At 40.9% G+C, this 24,419-nt stretch overlaps 2 protein-coding genes across 9 annotated transcripts in view; one reads left to right on the forward strand and one right to left on the reverse strand.

Annotated features, from left to right (window-relative positions):
- GLT8D2 (glycosyltransferase 8 domain containing 2) overlaps positions 1-10,537 on the reverse strand; it is a 56,327-nt gene extending 45,790 nt beyond the window's left edge. The window contains exons 1-2 of one of the 5 annotated variants that reach the window (XM_081595598.1): positions 10,473-10,537; positions 7,411-7,461 (exon numbers count right to left, since the gene is read on the reverse strand). The gene's annotated coding sequence lies outside the window, so the exon portion shown is untranslated. Of the gene's footprint in view, positions 1-7,410; positions 7,547-7,872; positions 8,111-9,751; positions 9,879-10,472 lie in introns of those variants that run through there. The other 4 variants (XM_081595597.1, XM_081595599.1, XM_081595602.1 and 1 more) reach the window with 4 other exon arrangements.
- Positions 10,538-10,571: 34 nt separating this feature from the next.
- The window catches only part of HCFC2 (host cell factor C2), a 57,901-nt gene continuing 44,053 nt past the window's right edge, over positions 10,572-24,419 (forward strand). For all 4 annotated transcript variants that reach the window (XR_014083484.1, XR_014083485.1, XM_081595589.1 and 1 more), the window contains exons 1-3: positions 10,572-10,755; positions 12,446-12,594; positions 13,961-14,121. Coding sequence is in view for 2 of the 4 variants with exons in the window: in XM_081595589.1 (XP_081451715.1) it covers positions 10,593-10,755; positions 12,446-12,594; positions 13,961-14,121 (473 nt within the window). In the remaining 2 variants the exon portion in view is untranslated. The remainder of the gene's footprint in view (positions 10,756-12,445; positions 12,595-13,960; positions 14,122-24,419) is intronic.

The following is a 24,419-nucleotide window of genomic DNA, read 5'->3' on the forward strand; positions in this document are numbered from 1 at the left end:
AGTGATGCAATACATTTAGGTCAATCTCAGGGCACTGAGCAAATTAAAGAGGAGTATAGATCCAGACAAGCAAATGGAAAATATCTGTGACCTGGCGTTGTGTGATTCAGCGGTCCTGATGTGATAATTAAGGACAGAGCAAGAGTGTATGGATGTGAGAGCTGGACCATAAAGGCTGAGCACTGAAGAATTGATGCTTTTGAACTGTGGTGCTGGAGAAGGCTCTTGAGAGTCCCTTGAACTGCAAGGAGATCCAACCAGTCCATCCTATAGGAGATCAGTCCTAAATACCTACTGGAAGGACTGATGCTGAAGCTGAAGCTCCAATACTTTGGCCACCTGATGCAAAGAACTGACTCACTGGAAAGACCCTGATGCTGGGAAAGATTGAAGGCAGGAGGAGAAGGGGTCGACAGAGGATGAGATGGTTGGATGGCATCACTGACTCAGTGGACATGAGCTTGAGCAAGCTCTGGGAGTTGGTGAGGGACAGGGAAGCCTGGCGTGCTGCAGTCCATGGGGTTGCAAAGAGTCAGACAGGACTGAGGAACTGAACTGAACTGAACTGAGCAAGAATGGGGCTTCCTTGGTGGCTCAGCAGTAAAGAATCCACCTGCCAATGCAGGAGACTTGGGAGACACGGGATCGATTCCTGGGCTGGAAAGATCCCTGGAGAAGGAAAAGGCAACCCACTCCAGTATTCTTGCCTGGGAAATCCCATGGACTGAGAAGCCAGGCAGGCTACAGTCCACAGGTTCTGCAAAGTGTTGGACATGACTTAGCAACTAAACAAGAACAACAAGAAAGAACACAGGAGGAGCCTCAGTCCTGATGGCTCTGGGAGTCACCACAGCAGCCTGAGCTGACTATTTATGGAGCATATAACCATGTGAGGAAGATAAACCTGGATCCAGTTAAGTTGCTCTGGTCAGCTTTCAGTTACTTGCTTGAATGCAGCCCTATGCGATCTATATGCATTTTCGATTTGTGCTGTCATTAGTCAACACAACTCCAATTATCTGAGTTATTATTATTCCATGTTTATTTCTTATTGGTTGAAAGCCAAACATTTATCATTTTTTACCCAATGAGCCTGCCTTGGCTGAATGTTTTACTTTGTATATAAGTAGGTAAGATAAAGTCTATAAAAGCTGATAAACATGACTGGAAAGAAAGGGAGCAGGATTGGATAGAAGCAGTGACTTACTGCCCTGGGACAGGCTAATGAGCTCTATTTATTGCCTCCGTCTCCAGGGGCTGGGCTCAAGATCAACTGCATGAGGGCAGGAAACAGGACCCTGAGGGCTTCAATTCCCTCTCCCTGGCTGATGAGGGCTCAGTGATGGGTCCTCTCCTTGTCTGGAGCTCAGATGCTCTGTCCCTTCTTTGCCACTCCATTAGCTGCAGCAATCATGCCTATGCTTGAATCTTAGCATGCTGCAGTCCCCTTCTCCCCCATGAGATGACTGCTTTTCCTCCTTGGCTTCTGTGCCAGTTCCTTGCTCTGGTCATTGGTGTAGGCTCTCCCTAGCCTGCAGTCCTGTGTTGATCCTGCCAGTGCCCTCCTCTCCACGCCTTGGCTGCTGCTCTAGCCATGGCTGGAGCCCTGTGATCAGGAGCAGACCTCTCAGACACCGTCTGCCTCCTTCATGGTGGGAACAGCGCCTGCCCACACTCTCTGCTGTTAAGCTCTGCCCACCTGCTGGCGCTCCTCAAAACCCCACTCAGACTGTTGCCAATAAGCCCTTGGCCTGAGTCCTCAACTGAGATTAAGGTGTCCCTTGGACATGGCAATTTTACACTCTTAGCTGAAAATACTGCACTGTCTGCCGCCTCTCAGCACCAGCCCCTCCCTCTGGGGCTGACTCTGCAGTGGCTATAGGACTGGCTATAGCTCAGGACGAGTAGAAACAGTAGTAATGTAATGAAAATGACAGAAATGAAACCATCTATTATGTACTACCTGCTAACCACATGCCAGGCACTACTTAAGCACAGCACTTTCCTTGTTGTGTACAGTGTCAGCACACATTTCAGGCACCACAGTATAGTTTAATAACATCAGTCCCCCTACAACACAGTTCAAAACTGTTACCACAGTATACCAACTGTGAGTAACTGGATAAGTATAAACTTTGCTGCTAGCTTTTCAGTCCACAAAATTATTATGCTGATAACAGCATGATCAGTGACCAATCATGTCACTTCTCTTACAGTCTGTAAGTGATTGGTCACTGGACTGTTGTTATTCAGTTTATGTACAGATAGCAAAGCATGTAGTTATATTGCTTCCTTAATTCCCAGTGATAAACTCATGTGACATCTACAAAAACGGATAACAGAATTGGCCAACAAAAAGAGCTGGCAAAAGAGACAAAAATGGGGACTTCCCTGGCGGTCCAGGGGTTAAGCATCTACCTGCCAATGCAAGGGATGCAGGTTCGATCCCTGATCTGGGAACTAATATTCTGCATGCTTCAGGGCAACCAAGCCCCTTGTGCCACACCGTGCAACACAACTACTGAACCAGCACTCTAGAGCCTGCAAGCCGCAAGTACTGAGCCCACCCACCTACAGCCTGTGCTCCACAAGAGAAGCCACTGCAATGAGGAGCCCACACACCCCAACTAGAGAGTAGCCCCAGCTCGCCATGACTAGAGAAAGCCTGCAAGCAGCAACGAAGACCCAACAAAGCCAAAACAAACAACAAACAAATGATAACGGTGGCAGTGAAACTCACATCAAAGGTAAATAGAGGTAGAGAAAAAATAGCTGGCTGTTGGATGATACTGTCACTATTCAATGCTAGCTACGCAGACAGAAAAATTGAGTAAAGGTGATTTTACAAACATAAATCAGGAAAGTCATTGTGATGAGGGTGGAGATGTTCCAGAGGGATTGACACAGGCAAAAAAATTCACATTGAAGAAACTAAGGTATTTCATGATGCTGAAAGTATTAAGGATAGAATATGGGACGCTGATCCAAACTTAGAAAGCAGTATGATCATTTTCTAAGGCACAGAATAGATGCTTACTTCTTACAGTATGTTATATTACAAGAAGGCAAGCATTGTTCAGTTTCCTACCAAAAAAAAAAAAACTTTGGTAAGTTTTACACCAAAAAACCTCAACTCTTGGTTAAGTTTTGTACCAAAAAAACACCACAAAACCAACCCAAAACATTTAATTTTCATCTTCAATGGGTTCTGCTGTTTTAAATAACAGTAGAACAAATAAATATGAAGTCTATTTTTTCATTTCTTTAGACAGTTAAAACCAACAGCAAGAGAGCTTTAAATATTTTGGCAAACATTTTTAAAGATCAAGAACAGAACAGCTGTAGTTTTTCCCACCGAGAATTAAGACCTCTTTGATAGAAGTGATAGTGATAGTCACTGAGTCGTGTCCAACTCTTTGCTACTCGTGGACTGTAGCCCACCAGGTTCCTCTGTCTATGGAATTCTACAGACAAGAATACTGGAGTGGGTAGCCCTTCCTTTCTTCAGAGGATCTTCCTGACCCATGGATCCAACCTGGGTCTCCTGGTTGCAGGCAGATTCTTTACTGTCTGAGCCACCAGGGAGGCCTAAGATCTCTTTGCAGGGTTTCAACTTCTGTGGTCATTTTCACGAAACTATGCTCTCCTACAAAGCATGCACAGCCTGTACTTTACATGTATTATCTCATTTGATCTTCAAAATAACCTTAAGAAATAGATGCTATCATCATCCTTATTTTATAGACAAAGAATCTGAAGCTCAAAGAAAATAATTCGACTGAGACCACATAGCTATTATTATTATCCTTTGAATCTTAAAAGTCTTTTTAGAATTCCAAATTTATAGATTTATTTCTTTTTGCACTTTGAAGATGTTGTGCTGGGTCTTCACTGCTGCACCAGTCAGGCTTTCTCTAGTTGCAATGATCAGGGGCTATTCTTCATTGTGGTGCTTGGGCTTCTCTTACTGCAGAACACAGAATCTACTGCAGCACTAGGAATCGGTAATTGTGGTGCACCAGTGTAGTTGTGGCATGTGGAATCTTCCCAGACCAGGACTGAACCTGTGTCCCCAGCACTGGCAGGCAGATTCTTAACCACTGGATCACTAGGGAAGTCCCCAGCTAATGTAAGGTTAATATACCAAATGCCCCAGTTCTGGCCAATGAAACCTAAGGGCAGGTGTGCTGGGTGGTTTCTGAGTAAGATGCTTTTCCTCCTTGTAAAATGAAAGTTCTAGTTCCTTGTCTTGGATGTCTTCCTATTTCATGCCACTGGGCATTGGTTGTGTGGGGACACAATGTCCAAAGCTACAACAACCTTCTTTTAACCACAAAGGAAAGGTTGAGAGAAATTCAGAGCTGCTACCTGTAACTGTAACATTGTTGAATTGCTAAACTAACCTTAGGCTTACCTACCCCAGATTTCTTGTGCAAGATAATTGGCATATCATTTAGCCACACTGTGTTGGATATTATACTACTTGTAAGAGAGAGCATTTCCAAATGACATACTCTTTTGCTATCATTTAAACGCTTGTGTTTGCTGCTGCTGCTGCTGCTAAGTCGCTTCAGTCGTGTCCGACTCTGTGCGACCCCATTGACGGCAGCCCACCAGGCTCCGCCGTCCCTGGGATTCTCTAGGCAAGAACACTGGAGTGGGTTGCCATTTCCTTCTCCAATGCATGAAAGTGAAAAGTAAAAGTGAAGTCGCTCAGTCGTGTCCGAGTCTTAGCGACCCCATGGACTGCAGCCTACAAGGCTCCTCCGTCCATGGGATTTTCCAGGCAAGAGTACTGGAGTGGGGTGCCATTACCTTCTCCGAAACGCTTGTGTTTAAAGGGCTCCAAATTCACTGCAGATGGTGACTGCAGCCATGATATTAAAAGACGCTTGCTTCTTGGAAGAAAAGCTATTACAAAACTAGACAGCATATACAAAGCAGAGACATTACTTTGCCAAGAAAGGTCCATGTAGTCAAAGCTATCGTTTTTCCAGGGAACATTTCATGCAGAGGCGGGCTCAATAAAGGGCAGAAATGGTATGGACCTAACAGAAGCAGAAGATACTAAAAAAAGGTGGCAAGAATATACAGAAGAACTATACAAAAAAGATCTTCATGACCCAGATAATCACAATGGTATGATCACTCACCCAGAGCCAGACATCCTAGAATACGAAGTCAAGTGGGCCTTAAGAAGCATCACTACGAACAAAGCTAGTGGAGGTGATGGAATTCCAGCTGAGCTATTTCAAATCCTAAAAGATGATGCTGTGAAAGTGCTGCACTCAATATGTCAGCAAATTTGGAAAACTCAGCAGTGGCCACAGGATGGGAAAAGATCAGTTTTCATTCCAATCCCAAAGAAAGGCAATGCCAAAGAATGTTCAAACTACTACACAATTGCACTCATCTCACACACTAGTAAAGTATTGCTCAAAATTTTCCAAGCCAGGCTTCAACAGTACGTGAACCGTGAACTTCCAGATGTTCAAGCTGGATTTAGAAAAGGCAGAGGAACCAGAGATCAAATTGCCAACATCCGTTGGATTATTGAAAAAGCAAGAGAGCTCCAGAAAAACTTCTATTTCTGCTTTGTTGACTATGCCAAAGCCTTTGACTGTGGTGGATCACCACAAACTGTGGAAAATTCTGAAAGAGATGGGAATACCAAACACCTGACCTGCCTCTTGAGAAATCTGTATGCAGGTCAGCAAAGTCAGAACTGGACATGGAACAACAGACTGGTTCCAAATAAGGAAAGGCGTATGTCAAGGCTGTAACGCTGGGCTGGATGAAGCACAAGCTGGAATCAAGATTGCCGGGAGAAATATCAATAACCTCAGATATGCAGATGACACCACCCTTATGGTAGAAAGTGAAGAAGAACAAAAGAGCCTCTTGATGAAAGTGAAAGAGGAGAGTGAAAAAGTTGGCTTAAAGCTCAACATTCAGAAAAGTAAGATCATGGCATCCAGTCCCATCACTTCATGGCAAATAGATGGAGAAACAGTGGAAACAGTGACAGACTATTTTTTTGGACTCCAAAATCACTGCAGATGGTGATTGCAGCCAGGAAATTAAAAGATGCTTACTCCTTGGAAGAAAAATTATGACCAAACTAGACACCATAATAAAAAGCAGAGACATTACTTGGCCAACAAAGGTCCATCTAGTCAAGGCTATGGTTTTTCCAGTAGTCATGTATGGATGTAAGAGTTGGACTATAAAGAAAGTTGAGCACAGAAGAATTGATGCTTTTGAACTGTGGTGTTGAAAAAGACCCTTGAGAGTCCCCTGGACTGCAAGGAGATCCAACCAGTCCATCCTAAAGGAAATCAATCCTGAATATTCACTGGAAGGACTGATGTTGAAGCTGAAACTCCAATACTTTGGCCACCTGATGTGAAGAACTGACTCATCTGAAAAGACCCTGATGTTGGGAAAGATTGAAGGCAGGATGAGAAGGGGACGACAAAGGATGAGATGGTTGGATGGCATCACTGACTCAATGGACATGAATTTGAGTAAACTCTGGGAGTTGGTGATGGACAGGGAGTCCTAGCATGCTGCAGTCAATGGGGTCTCAAAGAGTCGGACACGACTGAGCAACTGAACTGGACTGAACTGATGTATGGATGTGAGAGTTGAACCACAAAGAAAGCTGAGCACCAAAAAATTGATGCTTTTGAACTTGGGTGTTGGTGAAGACTCTTGAGAGTCCCTTGGACAGCAAGGAGATCAAACCAGTCCATTCTAAAGGAAATCAATACTGAATATTCATTGGAAGGATTGATGCTGAAGCTGAAGCTCCAATACTTTGGCCACCTGATGCAAAGAACTCACTCATTGGAAAAAACCCTGGTGCTGGGAAAGATTGAAGGCAGGAGGAGAAGGGGGAAATAAAGGATGAGATGGTTGGATGACATCACCAACTCGATGGACATGAGTTTGAGCAAGCTCTGACAGTTGGTGATGGACAGGGAAGCCTGGCATGCTGCAGTCCATGGGGTCGCAAAGAGTCGGATACAACAGAGGGAATGAACTGAACTGAAATGTTTGTATCCCTGTCCAAATTCAAATGTGAAATCCTCACACCCCAAAGTGATGGTGTTAGGATGTAGAACCTCTCTGCTCTTGATCTAAGGTCATGAAAGTGGGGCCCTCATGAATGGAATTAATGCCCTTATAAGAGATCCCAGAGAGCTCCCTCATGCCTTTCACCAGATAGGAAAGAGTGAGAGGTCAGCAGTGTGAAACTTGCAAAAGAGTCTTGATCAGAATCTGACCATGCTGGCACCCAGATCTTCCAGCCTCAAGAACTGTAACAAATAAATGTAGGTTGTTTAGAAACCATCCAGCCTGCAGTATAGAGCTACAGTAGCCAAAACCGACTAAGACATCTCTAACCTTTTCATCCGGATTCTCCCTCAGGACCACAATCACGTTCAAGTTTCATCCCTGGAAAAGAATAAGAACAGCCTGCTCTGTACCCAGCCATTTCTCTCCTCCAGCCACTGTTTCTTCTTTCCTTTCAAGGGTAAGTCTGTGTAAGAAGTAAAGTATACACGTTATCTGTGCAGCCTCACTTGTTATTCATTCTTCGATATTCTGTGGCTTCCCTCCTCCCACTCCACTGAGTATTTTAATCTAGGCCATTAATAACCTCTTAGTCTTCAAACTCAGCAGATGTTGCCTCTTGGTCTTTTTCTTATCTGACCTCTCTATGGCTCTTGGCTTTGATAACCACTTCCGCTCTGTGAAAGCCCCTTTGCCTGCGGCTTCTTTGACATCGCCCTCACCCAGTTCCCTTTTGACTTCTCTGGCTATTTGTTCCTCATTTCGTTCATGAGAGCCTCCTTCTGTCTTTACCTCTTAGAAGTTGGTTTCTTTAGGGTGCTATTCTGCCTCACTCTTCTCTTCCCTTTCTACAGTCTTCTCCTAGATGGCAACTAGCATTCTTAAAGTTTCAAAGATTGAAGGTAACTTTCTTGAGAACTGGGGATCTATTCTAGACTTCTCACTTAAGCAGAGCTGAGTCATAGGTACTCTGTCAAAACATCTTTCATAGTGGGTTAAGCATCTTGTCATGTATTGAACTGTGTCCCCCAAAAGGTATGCTGAAGTTCTAATGCCCAACAGCTATGATTGTGACATTATTTGAACACAAGGTCTTTGCAGCTGTAAACAGGTTAAGATGAGGTCAGCAGGTGGACCCTAATGTGATATGACTAATGAACTTCTAAGAAAAGGAAAACAGACACAGACACAGGGAGGACACCATATGAGGATGGAGGCAGAAGTTGGAGTGATGTGGCTACAAACCAAGGAAGGTCTATGACTGACAGTCACCACCAGAAGTTAGAAAGAGGCAAGGAAGCATCCTTCCCTACAGGTTTCAGAGGGATCATGTCCCTGCTGACACCTTGATTTTAGATTTCTAGACCCTAGAACTGTGAGACAGTACCTTTCTGTGGTTTTAATCCACATGGTTTGTGGTACTTCATTACAACAGTCTTAGGAAACTAATACAGACCTGCCCCACCATCCTGAAGCTCCTTATCTAAGCAAGCAGTTATCACTTGTAATCTCTTTTGTCTTAACATTTTGCCTTCATCTTTCCCTTAGTTCAGAGATTTTCAGACTTTCGAATATCATACACTAGTTTGGATTTTTTAAAATCTGAGTATCAACACTGGGTTTGCAACTTTTAATTTTACCCTTAGTCTTTTGCTATAAGGACATTAAAACAAAACAAAAACAAACTACCATTTACTTACAAGCATCATTTATAAAAGCTAGGACATTTTAACACTAAACTCTCAGAATAAAGTACAGTTCTTTAAATGAAATATTTAATGTTTTATGAAAAACTCTTTGCTCTATCCCAACTTTTCCAGTATTGTTTCAGATAAAACATATATAACCAAAACAGTTAAAAGCCCATGGTATCTATGTAACCAAAAAAAAAATCAGTACATAAATTCATAGGTTTCTTTCTTTGTTTCCAGCCATCTTCCTATTCCAAGTTCTCTTTGACCATATTATGAAGTTCAGGCATTAATTAGCGAGAGTAAAAACTTGAGAAGCAGGAGCTGTAAAGAATAGTAAGAATTCCTTCTTAAAAGGAAGAGAACGACCTCTCAAAAGGAAGTTTAGATGAATGAGAAGGTGGGAGAGGCATGGTTAGGTTTGAGAGAGTTGGGGACAGGAGATGAGCTAGGCATAAGAAAAAAATTGAAAATAATAAGATGAGGAATATGAAATTTTAGGAAATTTGGTCTACACTATGTGTATTCTCTCTTTGATACCTTAAGAGTGTGAGGTAGGGATTTAAATTGCTTTAATTCCCACCCCCCACCCAAGACTTTGAGTGTGATTCTTTGTAGGACAGATCACAAGGCAGCCCAGACTTAAAACGGTTACTTATGACTGCATTCAGAGGAAGTATGGTATAGTGGTTAGGGGTTGGGGCTCTGGAATCAGAAGTTGTGCCTTTGAATCCTGGCCCTAATTCTTCTCTGCTGTGGGCCCACGAGAAAATTACTTTTCTGTGCCCCATTCCTCCATTCACTAAAGGGAGAAAACAGTACCCACTTCACTGGATTGTTGGGAGAATCATAAGTTAACACATACAAGGCAAGGAGGATAGTGCTTGTCAATGAAACACCCTCAAACGTCAGACAACAATAAAACAGAAATCTATACATAACCTCCCACCTGCTTAAACAAAACAACTTTCGCGGCTCACCGTTCCTAAACTTCTTGGCATGGCACCCTCCAAATCTGATCTGCCCGATTTGTCTTGGCAAGCTTAGCTCCGGTCTTCCCTCCGGAGTTAGCTGCAGCAGGCACGCGGCGCTCGCAGACGCTCGGTCGTGGTCCAGATTCCCTCCCGCCCCCATACCGGCTCCCTCCACCCCCCACGCCCAATCACCCCAGCCCGCCTCCCCCTACCCCCCATCAGCCCCGCCCGCGTCCCCCCACCCCCCATCACTCCCGCCCGGCTCCCCCCATGCCCCCGCTTTCGCGGGTATCCTCGCCGCCCTCGCGGCGCCTGGGCACGCATGTCACGCCCTCTGCGGGGACCGACTTCCCTCTCCTCTAGCCCAGCTCCCGGCACTTCAGAGCCGCTAAGCGAGCTTTTCTCTTGCTGTGCTGTCATTGTTTAAAGGGTCTGACTCGCCTACACATCCTAGATGCTCAATTAAAGTGACCGTAAAGGGAAACGCTCTACCTTCTCCTGCAAACACAAAACTGGAGGTTCTGGGTGGGGAGGGGAGACTGGTCAGCAGGAAATTTCCTTCCATCCTAAAATCCGTTGCCCCGGGTGCCAAGACTAGCCACGTCGCCCGGGGGTAGGGGCGGGACTCCCTTCCAGGACCCTCTCCACCCTGTCCCGCCCCGCTCCGCTCCTCATTGCCTTCCAGCCTCGCCCTAGACCCCGGCGGTCACATGACCATCATCCCCACCTTGGGGTACCCCGTCCCGCCCCACGCGCACAGCTGGAGGCGGGTCTCCGCCCTCCCCCGGGAGCAGCGGCTCCGGAGCGGCCGCGGTGCATTGTGGGCAGAGGGGCGGGGGTTGGGAAGATGGCGGCTCCCAGCCTCCTGAACTGGAGGCGGGTTTCCTCCTTCACGGGGCCGGTCCCCCGCGCCCGGCACGGACACCGAGCGGTGGCCATCCGGGAGCTGATGATCATCTTTGGAGGGGGCAACGAGGGCATCGCGGACGAGCTGCACGTCTACAACACCGGTAGGCGCGGCGGAGGTTCTTCGGCCCCGCCTGCGGGAGTCGCGAAGGGGGAAGGGAGGCGAGGCGGCGGCCGCGGCCCTGACAGCTGTCACCGCCGGGTCACTGCCTTCTCCGATCGGCGGCGGGGAGTGCGGCTCGGCCGGGTGGCCCTGCTCCCGCAGCGCCCCGGGCCGTAGCTCCGTTTCCCCGGGTTCCGCTAGGGCGGAACCGGCCCCGGAGCGGGGCGCGCCGGCCCTCTGGCAGACGGTCGTGGACCCCCCCTCCCGGCCCGCGCCAACGCTGCTGGCGGACGTAGGCGAGAGAGACTGTTTCCACCCGCCTGGGCCTCTTCCCGAAGTCTCGCCCACTCTGGTGCCCCGAGATCCCTCCCTGTCAAAACCCAACTCCAAACCAGCGCTCCTCGGGGCCTTTCCTGTCTTTGCTTTCCTTCCTTCGTAGGAAGAGAATGTAGGGTAAATGAGGAGGGAAAAGAAAAGGCCTTTTGGTACTTTCACCCCCCAGTTGAGCCCCGTATCTGGCAGGTGGCAGTCAAGATTTTTACCCCGTTCTCAGTGCTCTTAACTGGCGGAGAAGTGGTTCGTGGGTGAGACCGACGCTTGGGTGTGCGCAGTTGGGTGTGTGTGCCCTAGCTCAGCCGTTCGGCGCTCGGCGATTGGGGAGGGCCGTCGGTTTCAGCACCGCTGCGGATGAGAAATGCCTCGGGCCGCGAAGGCCCTTGCCCTTGAGTACCTCTGTGGACTATAAGGGAGGTTGGAATTTCATTTTTTTTCCCACTTGTAAATGCGACAACTGTCATAAGGAAGCTGTTTTCTTGGTGTAACGTTAATTAATGAGTTTCAGATGAACGTCGCGATCCATAACTTTTCTCTGGCCGAATAGCTTAATCGTAGCGGTCATTTAGAAATGAATAAAATGGTGGAGTAGGAGAAATTTATTTTCTCACCTCCTCCTTCTGGCACCCCAGCCTAAAAAGTTAGAAAGTTAGTCGGTACTTTGGTAGAATGTGAAAACCTTGGCTTTGAAGTTAAGTTAGACCCAGTTTGAATTTTGCTCTGCCAGTTGCTTAGGATCAGTGCTAACGTTAATTAAACCTAAGTGTCAGATTTTTCACTTGTAAAATGGAGAGGATGATACTCCCCAAACAGGGTTTTTGTTGAGAAATTAAATGATATATAGATCAAGGTTTTTCAGCAGCAGGTCTATTGACATTTGAACTGGATAATTTTTGGTTTTAGGGGGCTGCACTGTGCATTGGGCTTCCCTGGTGGCCCAGACGGTAAAGAATTGGCCTGCAATGCGGAGACCTGGGTTCAGTCGCTGGGTTGGGAAGGTCCCCTGGAGGAGGGCATGGCAACCCACTCCAATATTCTTGCCTGGAGAATCCCCATGCACAGAGGAGCCTGGCGGGCTACAGTCCATGGTGTCGCAGAGTCAGACATGACTGAGCGGCTAAGCACACGGATACTGTGCATTGTAAGGTGTTTGGCAGTCCTAGTCCTCTACCCACTAGCTGCTAGTAGTACTCCTGCCCTTCCACTTATGACAGCTATAAATTTTTTATTTGCCCCTGACTGGGCAAAATCATTTCCAATTAAGAACCACTGATATAAACGATCCTTATAAAAGTACATACTCATAGTTTATGATAACTGTTTATTATAATTTGTTTCGATTTTATTTTGACAACTAGTTACAAATCAGTGGTTCCTACCAGCTGTTAGAGGAGACATCCCTCCAGGCTGCGCTGCCCATGGATTTGTCTGTGATGGTACCAGAATATTAGTATTTGGGGGAATGGTTGAATATGGAAGATACAGCAATGAGTTATATGAGTTACAAGTAAGTGTATTTCAAATTTATTATCTCAGGCTGGAATGTTAATAATGATATTGCTCTTAATTCTTTGAAAGATTGCAAAATATTTCATTAACATGCTGAAGATAAGTGTGAGCTCCACATTTTATAGCTCCAAGGAAAACGTTTCCACTTCACTAAAAAGCCAAAGTTTATAATGTAATTCTTTTTCCAATACCCAGTGCAACATTTGTAACATTAAGATATCTGTTACTTAGAATCAGTTGTACAGGTTATATTTGGGCTTTTGTATCTTGGTGCAGTTTTTTTTAAGCTTTAGCCTGCAACAGAAGCAGGGGGCGGGTTTGTGAAAACAGATTGCTGAGCCCAGCCCTCAGAGTTTCTGAATCAGTATTGTCTACAGAGAATTTGCATTCCTACTAAATTCACACCTGCTGCTGATCCCCAGACCATACCTTTTGGAAAACTTATGCCTTAGTTATAAAAATTGCTCCTCTAACACTAATAATCACTTTTTTCCCCCCTGGCAATACATACAAAAGAGGTAACAGTTTCAGATAGCCTTCCAAATTTGACTGTGCAATGAACCAGACTCAGAGCCCACTGTGACAGCCCTAATTTTTATTCCTAAACTGTGCTTATATTCCCAAGGCTGTGATCGTGAGGGTATTTGGTAGTTGGCAGATGTACATGGATTATGCCTGTTTATAAGCAGTTGTTTTAAAAAAATTTCAATCCATGACTAGAGAGTAAGTTTTGGAGTTTGGTTTGTTAAATGATCTTTACATTGGACTTCCCTAGCAGGCCAGTGGTTAAGACTTCACGCTTCCACTGCAGGGAGCACAGGTTCTATCCCTGGTTGGGGAACTAAGATCCCACATGCCCTGTGGTGTGGCCAAGAAAAAAAAATTGTTTTTTATGATCTTTATGTTTATTTAAAGATTAAAATATATACCATTCATGGATTAACTAATTTCAAAAAGTGAGAGTACATAAATTACATGTAATCTTAAAGTTGTAAATAATTTTGAATTCTTCATTTGGAAAATACTGGGTTGGCCAAAAGTTTGTTTGAGTTTCCCCATGATGTGTTGCTGAAAAACTCAAACAAACTTTTTGGCCAACCCAATATTTTATGATTACTAGTGTTAATGATTATTAGCTTAGTTTGCCATTGTGGAAAGCTGTGAATATGGAAGACTAGACTGATTTTCTGTTGGAACACTCATTTTAATTTCAGAATTTATCTGGTTATTTGTCATTTGTCCCCAGAGTAGTTTATTGAAGCCTTCTGATTGGATTCAGATTAAAATGTATTGGTATGATATTTTAGTATTTTAACAGGAATGTTTCGTGATTTTGTCTGAGTGTATTTATGCTCTTTTTTTAGGCAAGTCGTTGGTTATGGAAAAAAGTGAAACCCCATCCTCCTTCTTCTGGTTTACCTCCTTGTCCTCGGCTGGGACATAGCTTCTCTTTATATGGTAACAAATGCTATTTGTTTGGTGGCCTGGCAAATGAAAGTGAAGATTCAAACAATAATGTTCCCAGGTATGCCAACACTTTTTCAGATCAAATGTTTATTTTATGATTTAGATTAAGAACATGTAATTTCTTCCATCTTTAATTATTAAAAGCAATAAGCAATGAAACTTATCCCTTGGCATTTGAACTTAACAGTGAACAAATTTGTGTCCATTTGTGATTTTTCCTTAGTCCCTGGAGTATATCAATTTTCAAAACTGTGCCTTTTTTAATCAAATCATCTTACTAAATTGGTATTAATATAACTGCTTGTGGCAGTTATATTGTATATGTTGAGCCATAATGTATTTTAGTTGTTGTAAGTGATAATGAAAAGTAACAAATGGTTATTTACAAATTATATTTCTCTGGGAATTTGGTGACAAAAATCTGAATATCAAATGAAGGCCATCATTTCTATTTTCCACATAGGAAGCTGTTAAGAGTGGTTCACACAAATACCTTTAGAACCAATCCTCTTCTTTTTTCAAACAGAATTAATCATTGCCTCTTTTCTTTTTGCATAATGTTTTGATCACACGGTCATTATAGCATTCAGAATTTGGAGGTTTAGAGTCCACAAGGCTGTTTTCTGATTCACTGCTTACCATGTATGTGTCCTTTAGTGGAAGTAATCTAAGCCTGTTTTCCTTCACTGTGAAATGGAGGTGATTAAATACCTACTTTCCAGTGTCATTGTGATTGCTAAATAAGATCATTGGCATAATTTTCAAAGCACTTTCAAGTTGCCATCAGCAATATCAGTAGTTGTCATCACCATTATAATGTGTCTTTTTACATACATTAGATTGATTTTAGAGCCTTACCTTTTTTTCCCCCTACAAACTTAAAAAAAATAACATATGCTAAAACTACATAGAAAATTTGGAAACTACAGAAAAAGAGAAAAAAAATGTATCCCCCACACTAATCCAGATACTTTTAGTACATGTCTTTTTTTTCATTTTTCCATTAAACAGATTTCTTTTGAGATACTGCCTTGTGAAATTCAAGGAATTAGACAATGTGCAAAGTTCTTTATCATAGGATCCCTGTTCCCCAACATAGTTAGGCACATGTAATTCAATTTGATGTGTATGTTTTGGGACCTTTTTCATATAACACATTCTATTAGTCAGTTTTTGTTGTGTTAAGGGTAAGCTTCTCAAGTTTATGCTGGTTGAGAGAATAACTAGATACATGTGATGCTTTTTAAAGCCTTGATTAAAGCCAGCACATTCATTTCTGTTGACATTCCATTGTTCAAAGCAAGCTGGAAGGCCAAGACCTGAGTGGGTGATGCAAGGATACATGTTTTGCTTTCTGGGAGAAGGGACTTGGGAATATTAATCTGATTCTACTCATCTTTTTTTTAATATAAGTGAGAGCTTTCCTTTTGCTTTATGACTTTGGGTGTTTACTTGTTTGGGTTTTTTTGGTTTTTTTTTACCTTTAATAATATATCTTTACATGGCAGTAGATATGAATTGGCCTATTTTTAACGGTGGAAAAGTAGTATGAGTTATGCAAATTATCTAACCATTCCCCTCCAAATGGACACTTAAATGTTTCCATTTTGCTATTACAGTTTTTGCATACATATGAATTTTTTTATACGATTGATACTTATAAATGGAATTGGGAAGGAAATGGTGGTGATCAAAGGATACATTTTAAGTTTGTTCAGTTCAGTTCAGTCTCTCAGTCGTGTCCGACTCTTTGCAACCCCATGAACCCCAGCACACCAGGCGTCCCTGTCCATCACCAACTCCCGGAGTTTACCCAAACTCATCTCCATTGAGTCGGTGACGCCCTCCAACCGTATCATCCTCTTTCATCCTCTTCTCCTCCAACCTTCAATCTTTCCCAATATCAGGGTCTTTTCAAATGAATCAGCTCTTCGCATCAGGTGGCCAAAGTATTGGAGTTTCAGCTTCAACATCATTTCTTCCAGTGAACACCCAAGACTGATCTCCTTTAGGATGGACTGGTTGGATCTCCTTGCAGTCCAAGGGACTTTCAAGAGTCTTCTCCAACACCACAGTTCAAAAGCACCAATTCTTCTGTGCTCAGCTTTCTTTATACTCCAACTCTCACATCCATACATGACCACTGGAAAAACCACAGCCTTGACTAGACGGACCTTTGTTGGCAAAGTAATGTCTCTGCTTTTTAATATGCTATCTAGGTTGGTCATAACTTTCCTTCCAAGGAGTAAGCCTCTTTTAAATTCATGGCTGCAGTCACCATCTGCAGTGATTTTGGAGCCCCCAAAAATAAAGTCAGTCACTGTTTCCACTGTTTCTCCATCTATTTCCCATGAAGTGATGGGACCGGATGCCATGATCTTAGTTTCCTCAATGTTGAGCTTTAAGCCAACTTTTTCACTCTCCTCTTTCACTTTCATCAAGAGGCTCTTTAATTCTTCTTCACTTTTCACCATAAAGGTGGTGTCATCTGCATATCTGAGGTTACTGATATTTCTCCTGGCAATCTTGATTCCTGCTTGTGCTTCTTCCAGCCTAGCGTTTCTCATGATGTATTCTGCAGTTAAATAAGCATAGTGACAATACAGAGCCTTGACATACTCCTTTTCCTATTTGGAACCAGTCTGTTGTTCCATGTCCAGTTCTAATTGTTGCTTCCTGACCTTCATACAGGTTTCTGAAAAGGCAGGTCAGGTGGTCTGGTATTCCCATCTCTTTCAGAATTTTCCACAGTTTATTGTGATCCACACAGTCAAAGACTTTGGCATAGTCAATAAGGCATAAATAGATGTTTTTCTGGAACTCTCTTGCTTTTTCGATGATCCAGCAAATATTGGCAATTTGATCTCTGGTTCCTCTGCCTTTTCTAAAACCAACTTGAACATCTGGAAGTTCACGGTTCACGTATTGCTGAAGCCTGGCTTGGAGAATTTTGAGCATTACTTTACTAGCATGTGAGATAAGTGCAATTGTGTGGTAGTTTGAGCATTCTTTGGCATTGCCTATCTTTGGGATTGGAATGAAAACTGACCTTTTCCCGTCCTGTGGCCACTGCTGAATTTTCCAAATTTGCTGACATATTGAGTGCAGCACTTTCACAGCATCATCTTTTAGGATTTGAAATAGCTCAACTGGAATTCCATCACCTCCACTAGCTTTGTTCATAGTGATGCTTCCTAAGGCCCACTTGACTTCACATTCCAGGATGTCTGGCTCTAGTGATCACTCTGGTGAGTGATCACACCCTCGTGTGATATTTTCTGTATAGTTCTTCTGTGTATTGCCTCCTCTTCTTATTATCTTCTGCTTCTGTGAGGTCCATACCATTTCTGTCCTTTATCGAGCCCATCTTTGCATGAAGTGTTCCCTTGGTATCTCTAATTTTCTTGAAGAGACCTCTAGTCTTTCCTATTCTATTGTTTTCCTCTATTTCTTTCCATTGATCGCTGAGGAAGGCTTTCTTATCTCTCCTTACTATTCTTTGGAGCTCTGCATTCAGATGGGAATAGCTTTCCTTTTTTCCTTTGCTTTTCGCTTCTCTTCTTTTCACAGCTACTTATAAGACCTCCTCAGAGAGCCATTTTGTTTTTTTTGCATTTCTTTCTCTTAGTGATGGTCTTGATCCCTGTCTCCTATACAATGTCACGAACCTCCATCCATAGTTCAGCAGGCACTCTGTCTATCAGATCTAGTCCCTTAAATCTGTTTCTCACTTCCACTGTATAATTGTTAGGGATTTGATTTATGTCATACCCGAATGGTCTAGTGGTTTTCCCCACTTTCTTCAATTTAAGTCTGAATTTGGCAATAAGGAGTTCATGATCTGAGCCACAGTCAGCTCCCAGTCTTGTTTTTGCTGACTGTATAGAGCATCTCCATCTTTGGCTGCAAAGAATATAATCATTCTGATTTCAGTGTTGACCATCTGGTGATGTCCATGTGTGGTGTCTTCTCTTGTGTTTTTGGAAGAGGGTGTTTGCTATGACCAGTGCGTTCTCTTGGCAAAATTCTATTAGCTTTTGCCCTGCTTCATTCTCTACTCCAAGGCCAAATTTGCCTGTTACTCCAGGTATTTCTTGACTTCCTACTTTTGCATTCCAGTCCCCTATAATGAAAAGGACATCTTTTGGGGTGTTAGTTCTAGTTAGGTACTCCTGAATCAACCTCCAAAGAGATGGAACAATTTTATACTCCTAATGGCAGCATACAAGAGTGCCTTACACCCTTGGCAATACTGAATCATCTCACTCTTCTTAGTTTTTGCCAACATAATTGGTGAAATATATTTCATAGGTTAATTTTGATTTATTTTTAAACTAGAAATGAGCTTAATTAACAGTGCTTATTGAATATTTACAATTCCTTCTCTGAAATTGTTTAGGTCCATGTTTATTTTTGTTTAAAAATTGATAATATACCATAAAATTCATCCTTTTTATATTTACAGTTCATTGATTTTTAGTAATTTATAGTGTTGTGTAACCATCACCACAATCCAATTCTAGGATATTTCCATCATTCCAAAAGGAAACTTTTTTTTATTGGAGGATAATTGCTTTACAATATTGTAGTAGTCTCTATGGGCTTCCCTGGTGGCTCAGACGGCGGTTTCTGCTGTATATCAGCTCAAATCAGTCATAATTTTATATATATATGTATATCTCCCCTCTCTCTGTAGCCTCCCATGCCCCACATTCCACTCATCTAGGTCATCACAGAGTGCCAGGCTGGGCTCTCTCTGTGTTATGTACCAGTTTCCCACTAGTTACCTGTTTTACACATAATAGTGTACCTATGTCAGCGCTACTTTCTCAGTTTCTCCTAGCCTCTCCTCCCATCTCTGTGTCCACAAGTCCATTCTCTATATCTGCGTTTCCATTTCTTCTCTGTAAATAGGCTCACCAGTACTGCTTTCCTAGATTCCATATATATGAGTTACTATAAGAAACTTTGTATTCATTTGCAGTCAGTCCTCATTCCCATACTAATACCAATGTAACTACCAGATTACTTTCTGTCTCTGTAGAATAGCTTTTTCTGAACATTTCATATACATGTGATTTTGTGCATTTATCTTCTTTCACTTAGCGTAATACTGAGGTTCAACCATACTGTAGCATGTATCAAATGTTTTTTCCTTTTTATTGTTGAATAACACTCTGTTGTATTGATACATCACATTTTATTTATCTGTCGTCAGTTGATAGACATTTGGATTGTTTCCAGTTTGGAGCTCTTATAATAATGCTGTAATCATTTGCCTACAAATCTTTCTATGGATATGTATTCATTGCTCTTGATTAGATACCTGGTAATAGAACTGATGAGTCATGTGGGAAATTTATATTTAACTTTTTAAGCACTACCAGACTGTTTTCCAGTGACTACCATTTTACCTTCCCACCAGCAGTGTATAAGGGTTCCAAATTTTCCACATCCTTGCTAACATTTGTTATTGTCTGTCTTTTTGATTGTAGCCAACCTAGTGGGGATAAGGTCATGTCTTATTATGGTTTTGGTTTGCATTTCCCTATTCACCAATGATGTTGAGTTTCTTTTCATGAGCTTTTTAGCCATTTATGTATCTTATTTGGTGAAATTTCTATTCAGATCTTTGATCATTTTAAAATTAAATTGTTTTGATATAGATGGCCAATAGGCACAAGAAAAGGTGCTGAACCTTGCTAATTATTAGAGAAATGCAAATCAGAATAACAATCAGTTACCACCTCACACTAGTCAGCATGGCCATCATTAAAAAGTCTATAAATAACAAATGCTTGAGAAGGTATGGAGAAAAGGAAACTCTCCTACACTGTTGAAGGGAATACGAATTGGTATAGCCACTATGGAAAACAGTATGGAAGTTTCTCAAAAAACTAAAAGTTGTCATATGATCCAACAATCCCTGCTGCTGCTAAGTCACTTCAGTCGTGTCCGACTCTGTGTGACCGCATAGACGGCAGCCCACCAGGCTCCGTCGTCCCTGGGATTCTCCAGGGAAGAACACTGGAGTGGGTTGCCATTTCCTTCTCCAATGCATGAAAGTGAAAAGTGAAAGTGAAGTCGCTCAGTTGTGTCCAACTCTTAGCGACCCCATGGACTGCAGCCTACCAGGCTCCTCCGTCCATGGGATTTTCCAGGCAAGAGTACTGGAGTGGGGTGCCATTGCCTTCTCCAATCCCACTCCTGGGCATTTTTCCAGAAAAAACTATAATTCAAAAAGATACATTGCACACCTGTGTTCATAGCAGCACAGTTCATAATACCCAAGGCATGGAAACAATCTAAATGTCCATGGATGGATAAAGAAGATGTGGTACATATATACAATGGAATACTACTCGACCATAAAAAAGAATGAAATACTGCTATTTGCAATAACATGGATAGACCTAGAGATGATCATACTCAGTGAATTAAGTCAAAAAGAGAAAAACAAATACCATATAATATCACTTATATGTGGAATCTAATATATGGCACAAATAAACTTATTTATGAAACAGAAATTGACTCACAGACATAGAGAACAGACTTGTGGTTGCCATGGGGGAGGGATGGATTGAGAGTTTCAGATTAGCAGATGCAAACTGTCATATAGAGACTGGGTAAACAACAGGGTTCTGCTGTGTAGCACAGGGAACTATATTCAATATCTTGTGATAAACCATCATAGGACTATAAAAAAGAATGTATATAGATATATGTAACTGAGTCACTTTGCTGTACAACAGAAATTAATGTAACATTGTAAATCAACTATACTTCAATAAAATAAATTTAAAACATAAAATTTAGTTGCTCATATTCTTATTATTGAGTTGTAAGACTTCTTTATATATTCTAGATACAAGTTTGTTTTTTAAAAAAATCAAATACATGATTTGCAAATATGGATTATGCTTTTAGCCTCCTTTTTAAGAACTGTTTGCCTATCTCAAGGTTGTAAAGATTTGTTCCTTTATTTTGTTCTAAAAGTTCTGTAGTTTTATCCTTTACATTTATATCTATGGTTCTTTTTGAGGTAATTTTTATGCCTAAAGTAACTGAGTAAATTCATCCTTTTACATACGGATATTCAATTTTCCTAACACTATTCATTGTAAAGATTATCCTTTTCTCATTGAATTGTTTTGGCATCTTTGTTGACTATCAGTTGACCAAAAATTTAAGAGTTTATTTCTAGACTTTTAATTCTTTTCCATTGATCTATATTTCTGGTCTTATGCCAGTACCACACTGTCTTAATTACTGTAGCTTTGTAGTAAGTTTTGAAATAGTAAGATCTAAGTTCTCAAATTTATTCTTTTTTCAAGAGTGTTTTTGCTATTCTGAATCCTTTGCATTTTTGTGTAAATTTTAGGTTCAGCTTGCCAGTATCTGCAAAAAGTTCTCCTAAGATTTTGATAGGGAATGTGTTGACTGGATATATTAAGAGCTTCTATCTTATTAGTATTGAGTCTTCTAGTCTATAAACATGGAATGTCTCTATATTTATTTAGATCTTCTTTAGGTTGTTAACAATATTTTCAGATTTTCAATGTACTAATCTTGCTCTTGTTTTGTTAAATTTATTTTTAATTTTTTATTCTTTCTGATGGCATTGTGACTAGATTTGGCTTCTTAATTTCATTTTTGGATTGTTCATTGCTAGCATATAGAAATAAAGTTGGTCTCTCTCTATTGATCTTGACCAGTATATTGATCTTGTACCCAGTGACAAGATTTTATTATTCTAATCATATTTTCATGGATTACAGTTTTTCTTTTTACCACTGTTTTTTATATGTTCTAAATATTTATATGTTCTCAATAATATTTTCCAAGTCTTTTGTTTGCTCCCCCCTTTTAAGAGTTTTCTTTTTCCTTTATCAAGTATGATGATATATATATTTTAATGGCTTTCTGGCTTTGTGTCCTGCTTATTAAGAAGACTTTCCTATCCCAAAACTATAAAAGTAATTTTTCTATCATTTTTTCTAGTACATTCACAGCTTTGCTTTTTATGTTTCAAATATTAATGCACTTGAAATATATTTTTGTAGCTTTTTACTTTTTCTTCTGAAAGAATTTTTGGTTCTCCCACAACCATTTGTTAAATAAGCCAATCTTCTTCCACCTCCCCACTATTTTGAAGTCCCATCTCTGTCATACCTTAATTCTCATAGAAATGGGTCTTTTTCTAGTCTCTCCACCCCAGGGTTACGAACTACTCTTTGTATGTAAAATTTGGCTTACTGCCTGTTTTTGCTAGTAAAGTTTCATTGGAACACAGCCATTCCTATTTATATACATGTTGTCTCTGGCTGCTTATGACATATAAAGCCTAAAATATTTACTATCTAGCTCTTTATAGAAAAAAGTTATCAGCTTTAATTCTAAACTCTATTCTGTTTCGTTAATATACTTAATATTTACCTATCATTAAGTGATGTTTGCTGTAGGTTTCCATTGTATGCCTTTGGTCAGATTAAGGAAGCTTTTTTAAAAAAATTATATATACATATATATATGAAGTGTGTTGTTCAGTCACTGAATCATGTCCAATTCTATACTTGTTTATGAAATATCATGTCATGTGCCTTGTGCTCAGTTGTGTCCAACTCTTTGACCCCATGGACTGTAACCTGCCAGGCTCCTCTGTGGATGGGATTATGAAATATAGTTGTATAATATAAGTTTTAGGTGTACAATATAGTGATTCACAATTTTTTGAGGTTATACTCCATTTATAGTTATTACAAAATATTGGCTATATTCTCTGTGTTGTAAAATATGTTCTTATAGCTTATTTTATACCTAATAGTTTGTACCTCTTCATCCCCTCCCTCTATGCCTCCTCCCTTCCCTCTCTCCACTGGTAACCATTACTTTGTCCTCTATATCTGTGAGTCTGATTCTTTTTTGTTATACTTAGTAGTTTGTTGTATTTTTTTAAGTTCCTTTATATAAGGAAGTTTACTTAAATCTGTAGTTTGATAATTCATTTTTTTATCTTTTTAACCAAAAATGTATGTTGAGCATAATTTTTAAAACTTTTTAAATGGAAAGTTTTGTTGTTATCACTAATATCTAGTTTTATTATGCTGAATTGAAAAAAATATGGTATATGGAGTTTCTTCTTTTTAGTAGTTATTTTTGTGGTCTATTTCACAGTCATTTTTTGTAACTATTCCATAATTGTTCATAAGATCATGAGTTCTTGACTGTTTGGGTAAAACATTCCTTATTAAATCAGTGTCTTAAATTATTATTCAAAACTGTTTTATGCTGTAGATCTTAGTCATATCAACTTCTGAATGACATGTTAGAATCTCCCAGTGTGATTGTGAATTTGTGTTTTGTTCCTTATATATAATTTCAACCTGTTTATATTATTTTGCTACAGACTTACCTTTCGTAAATAGGACTAACAGTTAATTAGTATGAACTGTTACAGCATACTGGCTGGCATTCATTCTGACCTGTTTAAATCTATGCCATATCGGTTGTTAAATAGTTTTATTATCATCGTTGCTATGCTTCCCTTGTGGCTCAGCTGGTAAAGAATCCACCTGCAATGCGGGAGACCTGGGTTTGATCCCTGGGTTGGGAAGATCCCCTGGAGAAGGGAAAGGCTACCCACTCCAGTATTCTGGCCTGGAGAACTTCATAGACAGTATAGTCCTTGGGGTCACAAAGAGTTGGACACGATTGAGCGGCTTTCACTTTCACTTGTTGTTAATAACTTATAGTTGGATTTGGGGTTCTTTTGATTCCCCTACACATGCCCTACCTTGAAGAGACTTTGTCTTATAATAGGAAAGTTTTTTTCCTGCCCATGTAATTTTATGTCTTCCATAAACTCTGCTTGTTGTTGCTTCTCCATACCCCTTTCTCTTCCTTTGCTAGATTTGTAAAAGTTGTGATGAGGGTGAATATTTGTGTAAGTGTATTTATGTAATTTTTGTTTCTTGTTCTGTAAACTGCCTATTTATACCTTTTACCTATGTCTATTGTGTGATTGGTCATTATCTTGATTTCTTGATTTTATAGGTCTTCATATTAAGAAAATTTGGTCTCTTTTCTGTGATGTATACTAAATTGTTTTCAGTTTTTCTTTTTTCTTTTGACACTGTTTATAGTTGTTTTTTTCCTATCCTATCTCTATAGATTGTGCTTTGTTTTTTTTCCCCATCTTCCTTTTTCTTGATTTATTGTTTTTCTCTGATTCATTCTTTCCTTCTAGTGATTTAAAAATTATACATGCTATTTCTGTGCTTCCTTTTGTTGCTTGGAAATTATCACACACATTTAAACCAAAGATGCCTTTTCATCTTTGGAAATAGATTATCT

Source organism: Giraffa tippelskirchi, chromosome 4 (assembly GCF_054371585.1).
Source record: "Giraffa tippelskirchi isolate mGirTip1 chromosome 4, T2T-mGirTip1v1.2.pri, whole genome shotgun sequence".
Classification (NCBI taxonomy): Eukaryota; Metazoa; Chordata; class Mammalia; order Artiodactyla; family Giraffidae; genus Giraffa; species Giraffa tippelskirchi.